The following is a 6,197-nucleotide window of genomic DNA, read 5'->3' on the forward strand; positions in this document are numbered from 1 at the left end:
CGCCAAACTTTTATTTCAAAGGGCGCTTTAACTCGACGAGAACTGTCGCACTAAGAAACACTGAGCTAGCAAGCAAGCTATGCTAACAGAGCACCATCCGAGCTAATGCTAAGAATTAAATTCGGCTAGCATAAGCTAACGCATCCAGTGAGTTGCTAATGTATCTAGCTCAAGCTAACGCATCCAGCGAGTTGCTAATGTAGCTAGCTCAAGCTAACGCATCCAGCGAGTTGCTAATGTAGCTAGCGCTCTCGCTTTATTGCAGGACCTTTTGCTCTTCGAGGTTCTCAGCACGGTTCGGAGGTTCCTGTCCGGGTCTCGCGTTTTCCTGGTTTTTAATTTCACAGAGGGGGTTCGTGGAACCGGAGCGGTGGCGGGGAGCCGTGAGGAGAAGATCCCCCTGGCTGTCCAGGCGGACGAATCGCAGTGACCCGCCGGCTGTGGGTGAGTTGAGCTGGGTAGCTGGAGTTGGAGTTGACCGGTGCTGCGGGCTGGACAAGGCCGTGGACGCGGCCTGTCAGGCTGTGGGAGGGTGTTGACTATTAGCTAGTAGTAATCCACAGCTCCCCGGAAGTTGAATCCCCTCAAAGGGGGGGCCCTCAGTCGCGGACCTGGAAACAATGTGGCGGATGTTGTTAGCTGCTAGCTAGTTTTGAAACACTACTACACACTTAAACTGCCTCGTTAGCACTGCGCCGGTCCGGGCGCTTTGTTGATGATAATAACGGGGTTTTTACGCGCTCTTTCTAGCTGATAAAGTGAGCATTTGGGTATTTTATATTTTGTTATATGCGTGTTTTGACTCATTGTTGCTGCGCGGTAGAGAACCGACGAAGACCGGGAGGTGAACCTCATTAGGTTTGGGTTTGGGTTTGATAAAAGCGGCTGTTCTTGTCTGAGTTATGTCTCATCCTGGACGGCAAGGACAGACGGAGAGATAATCTCTGGAACGGGGAAATTAATCTATGATGGTTTGTTGCTGGGACTATTTGTTTCTGTGTTCACCCTTGTTCAGCTGCAGGTTTTATTAATTAATTGTAACTGAATGGTTCGTGTCTCTCTTTAAAGAGAAATCTCACTCACCTTTTCCTGTTTGTTTTTTTTTTAAATAGAGATCAGAGTGGAGCCATGGCTGAAATCTCCACGTTCTCCCCTTCGCCTCCTGCATTGGGCGACCCTCACACAGCTCTCCCTGCTCCAGAGTCTCCCACGTCTTCCCGACACAACGACACGGCCGTGACGGGAAACTCTCCTGCAGCACAGCCGGGAGGTTCTCCTTTGACTCGGCACCCGCCGGTGATTCCATCGGAACTCACGACTGAGACCTCCTTCCCATCATCTGGACAGGAAGCTGCTCCGCAGGGAGGAGGACCGGCGTGGAAAGATGCAGAGACGGGAGGTCACATTGTTAACCAGGAGACGGTAACCGGTGACGCAGCAGCTGCAGCAGAGGCCCCAGTCCGGTCAAGTGAACCTCAGGGTGAAGTAAAGCTGCCACCCCCCTCTCCAGAGATCAATTCCGGTCCTAATTTATACCCCGATGTCCAAGTAACCCACAATCCACATCCTGTCATGGATGATGGTCAGTTTACGGTGGGCCAGCCCCAAGACGCCATCGCTTCCAATCCCACGTCTGCTGCTCCGAAATCCTCCGATGTGGCGGCGGCGACCGCCGAAGAGGAGAAGTCTCCGTCACTCCAACAAGCACAAAGCACTCCTCCCCCCCCAAAGCCCGAGACCCCCGCCACCCCGACCGGGGAGGAACACCCCAGTCCTCCTGTCCCACTTATACAAGAGCCACCCTCCGCCTTTCCGCTGCCCAGCCCCCGGCAGGCGCCCGACTCCCTCAGCTACCTGGAGTCGGCCAGCATGATGTCGGGGACGCTGGAGTCGTTGTCTGGGCTGGGCGAGGACGGCAGCTCGGTGGGCTCGGACTCGGAGATCAACGGCCTGGCGTTCAAGCGCACGGATAAATACGGCTTCCTGGGCGGGAGTCAGTTCAACGAGAGCGGGTGAGCCACTGTCCCGACGTGCGTTCGGCGTGGCCGTTTGGTGCTCCGCGTCTCGCACGCTGCTCGCCATTGCAGCGAGACGTCGTCTTTCGACTGTCAGCTTACTATTATTACTGAGAAGTGAATCAGTGGAGGGAATCTGCCTGTCCCAGGCGTCTCACTCATTCTGTGATAGACCTTCCTCTCCTCTCCTCCGCCGCTCTAAACATGTCTGCCTGCCCTTTATCTCCATTTTGGTTTGACACGGATAAAGCTGGGAGCGTTTGCGTGACTCAGGACGCACTGATGCCGTGGAATCGCCACTCACACCCATCCGCTCTCTTCCTCTCTTTATTTTCAGACTTGCTTCCACTTTTCTGACGAGATAATTATAAATAATGAACGCTTTATTGATTCTCCGTCGGTCGCGGCCGATTACTGATTAATGCCGAGGGAGTCTTGTGTTTGAGCGCTGGCCGTAAATGACTAGAGATAAACTATATAACCAATGGGTGGAGACACGACGAGTATAAAAAGAAGTAGGACACTTCCCTTTTTATTGTCAATGACTGAGTGATTTCTTTATGTTGCTGTCGCAGTGAAAAGGAAGTCCGAATTGAAGTCGCCAGACAGAGGGAGATCAAATGGCTCGACATGTTCCAGAACTGGGACAAGTGGATCAAACATCGCTTCCAGAAGGTCGGCAGGCGAACGCGTTTTAGGTGGTTGCAACTTTATGTCCCGTCTCGCCTACCGAGCCCGTCTTGTGTTTGCCTCCAGGTGAAGATGCGCTGCAGGAAGGGGATTCCATCCTCTCTCAGAGCCAAAGCTTGGCAGATGCTGTCCAACAGCCAAGAACTTCTAGACGCCAACCCTGGAAAGTTTGAGGTATCGCTGTGACCGTAAAAGGTTTAATTTTTCCCACCACAAATCCAACCGAGGCTGACGCGTCAGACAGAACCAGATTTAAAATGTGTGTCGACCTCATTACGTCGCGCACGTCGTCCTAAACATGGTTTCAAACATCAATGAGCCGCTGTCTGTCTTGCTTCTATTTCGAGCTCCTCTCTCTCTGTGTTAATAATCTCTAATGACTGGTAGAAGCAGGCGTCGCTTCATTGAGAAGTTGTGGCTGGGGGGGGGGGGGGGGGGGGGGGGCGCAAGCGTGAACCTAGAGAGCAGTAAGCCTCTTATCAGGGCCGGTAATCCTGCCTTTCAGGTGAGGGGGGGGTCTGACCTCGGCCGGGCCTGGGTCCCAGCAGGCTCCTGAGATCCTTTGTTTTCCCTTCAGGCAGGGTTTTGTCTGAGCCGCTTTGATGGCTAATTTGGAAACAGACTTTAAGACTTTTGTCTCGAACTTGTGTCTAATTTAGTATTTTCTCTTGCAGGAGCTGGAGAGAGAGCCGGGAGAAGCTAAATGGCTGGACATAATCGAGAAGGACCTCCACAGGCAGTTCCCCTTCCATGAGATGTTTGCCGCTCGCGGAGGCCACGGGTAAAAGAGCAACCATATTTCAAATGCGGATATTTCTCTGCAATAAACGACATTTTCCACCTGATTCTTGTTTGATAAACTGAGGAGGTTTGTGTACCCCACCCCCCCCCCCCACACCCCCACCATACCGGATCATTTTGTTGCTGGTCCCTGCAGGCAGCAGGATTTATTCGGATCCTGAAGGCGTACACCATCTACCGGCCGGACGAGGGCTACTGCCAGGCCCAGGCTCCAGTGGCTGCAGTGCTGCTCATGCATATGCCTGCTGAGGTGAGGGGGGGAGGAGGAGGGGGGGGGGGGGGTGCAGGTCCTCGTGCTTTAGGAATGGAAAGTCTCTTAATTGCACAAACGCTTAAACTTGTTTGTGTTTCGCAGCAAGCGTTCTGGTGCCTCGTCCAGATATGTGAGAAATACCTTCCTGGCTACTACAGCGCCGGACTGGTGAGTGAGCGGCGCTCGTCTTTCCGTCCGACCTTCGCAGCGGATTCGTCAGCGGCCGAGTCGGCATTCCTGTGTTTGTAGGAAGCGATCCAGCTGGACGGGGAGATCTTCTTCTACCTCCTGCGGCGCACGTGTCCGATGGCGTACCGTCATCTCAAGAAGTTCAAAATCGACCCGATTCTCTACATGACTGAGTGGTTCATGTGCGTCTTCTCGCGCACCCTGCCGTGGGCCTGCGTGCTGCGCGTTTGGGATATGTTCTTCTGTGAAGGTAGCGCGCCGATCCGGCGCGGGATGCCGCCGCGTTGATCTGCTACGCTCTGACGCCCAGAGGGGTTCGTCTCTGCTCTGCAGGGGTGAAGATCGTGTTCCGCGTGGGTCTGGTGCTGCTGAAGCAGATGCTCGGCTCCGTGGATAAACTCCGGCAGCTGCAGGGCATGTACGAAACCATGGAGCGCCTCAGAAACATCTCGCCGGACAGCGTCAGGGAGGACCTGCTGGTGCTGGAGGTGCGTCTCGTCCTCTTGGAGCTTCTGTTTTTTACTCCGAGACGGGCGATGAGTCGCTTTCCCCGGTAGCGCCCGGTCGAGCCGTCCTCACTCCCTCCGTCTGTCTCCTAGATCGTCAATCTCCCGGTGACGGAGGCGCTGATCGAGAGGGAGTGCAGCATCCAGGTGAGGAAGTGGAGAGAGTCCCGGGGGGACCTGACCCACCAACCCAGGCGCCGCCTCCACGGCACCAGGGCCATCTTTGAGCATAAACGCCGCGTCGCTGCCATCAGCTCCGGCGGCAGCTTCTCATTCCTGGGGAGCCCCGTCCCCCCTCCGGGACCCCTCAGGGCCTCCTCCAGCCTGCTGTCGCTCCCTGGCTTCCGGAGGTCCAAGGCTAACTTCCACTCCCAGTCAAAGAAGGGCTCCTTTTCAGGGTCATCAGGAATAGACGGGCCGTCGCGTCGGCCCCCCCACCGGCAGTAACATCGAGCACGAGGCAAGGCCCCAGCCAGAAACCCCCCATTCCTCCAGGGGCAAGTCAGAGGGTGCCGGCAGGCCACGGTCAGAGCGCCTTGGTTGGGGAGGCAAGTGGGTCCTCAGAGGGGGTCCCAGCACAGAGCCGCCCGCCTGCGGCTTCAGCGGCTCCAGCCAGCAGCCTGGCCCCCTCCCCGAGGGTCGTCTCGGAGAAAATCACTCCCACTCTTCCCTCTCCCACCGCGAACAACGCTCCTCTGCTGCCGTCTCTCGGTTCCACGAAAGAAGCGGCACCTGCAGCCAACGCCGCATCCGGAGAGGAAGAGGGGAAGAAGAAGAAGAAGAGCAAAGACGACAAGAGGAGGGAGAAGGAAGACGAGAAGAAAAAAATTAAGGAGAAGCGAGAGAAGGAGAAGACCGAGAAGGAGAGGCTGGAGAAGGAGAGGCTCAGGAAGGAGAGGATGGAGAAGGAAAAAAAGAAAGGGGGGAAGAAAAAGATCAAAGGGGGAGGAGAAGCTGGGGAGAAAAATGGATCCACGACAGCGAAGGATTCAGCCTAGTTTTCCACTCCATCATTCCCGGACGTTGAAAAAGGGACGCTGAAGAAGAAAAGAGTTCAGAGTAACGAAATACCTCCAGAAACAAAGAAGGGTTAAAAAAACCGCGAAGGCTTCCGGCATTTGAAGACTTAATCTAAAAGGACGACGGTGGACAAAACTGGATTATGGTTTTAAGAGCACCTCTGGAGCGGGAGGAGCCCCCCCTCGCCCCCCCTACTCAATGCTTTCTTTATCACCAAGTTTTAGTCCGATGGGACGGAGTCTGAATAATTGATCTGAAGGTTACCGGCATCTTTTTTTTTTATTTATCCTGGTATTGGATGAATACTGGAGGCTCCTAGAGAACGCAGGATCCTACTAGCACTCCCCCCCCCCCCCCCCCACCCCACCCATCGCTTCTCATCAGTGGTTATTTGGTCGCCAGGAACCAAAAAAAACAAAACCCCAGAAGAAGTCGTCTCGCCCTGAAGGCGACGAAGCTAGCGATGTTGTTGGATGTATTTATTGTCGTGTTAAATGTTGTGAGCGTGTGCCTTAGGCGTGTAGTGTGACGTGTGACTGTCCTGCGTGTGCGCTCCCCGTTGTGTGCGTCTCCACAGGCGTAGCGTTCATCTCCTGGGGAAAATTATGCGACGGCCGCAAGGAGAAGACACAACTCCACCTCGACACTCTGCAGCGGTGGCTCTTTCTCTGTTTCTCTGTGTGTGATTTCTTTTTTTTTTTTTTTTTTACACACACACGAGAT

At 54.6% G+C, this 6,197-nt stretch overlaps 1 protein-coding gene across 1 annotated transcript; it reads left to right on the plus strand.

Annotated features, from left to right (window-relative positions):
* Nucleotides 1-309: 309 nt before the first annotated feature.
* On the plus strand, nt 310-5,804 carry tbc1d10b (TBC1 domain family, member 10b). The gene is given in 12 exon segments (XM_068750395.1): nt 310-444; nt 1,113-2,012; nt 2,591-2,690; nt 2,772-2,879; nt 3,380-3,486; nt 3,643-3,653; nt 3,656-3,756; nt 3,862-3,927; nt 4,009-4,198; nt 4,282-4,436; nt 4,548-4,883; nt 4,886-5,804. Coding segments are annotated over 11 exon segments (2,625 nt in total). The 5' UTR covers nt 310-444; nt 1,113-1,128; the 3' UTR covers nt 5,453-5,804.
* The last annotated feature ends 393 nt before the right edge of the window (nt 5,805-6,197 follow it).

This window comes from Brachionichthys hirsutus, chromosome 16, assembly GCF_040956055.1.
Source record: "Brachionichthys hirsutus isolate HB-005 chromosome 16, CSIRO-AGI_Bhir_v1, whole genome shotgun sequence".
In the NCBI taxonomy this organism is placed as follows: domain Eukaryota; kingdom Metazoa; phylum Chordata; class Actinopteri; order Lophiiformes; family Brachionichthyidae; genus Brachionichthys; species Brachionichthys hirsutus.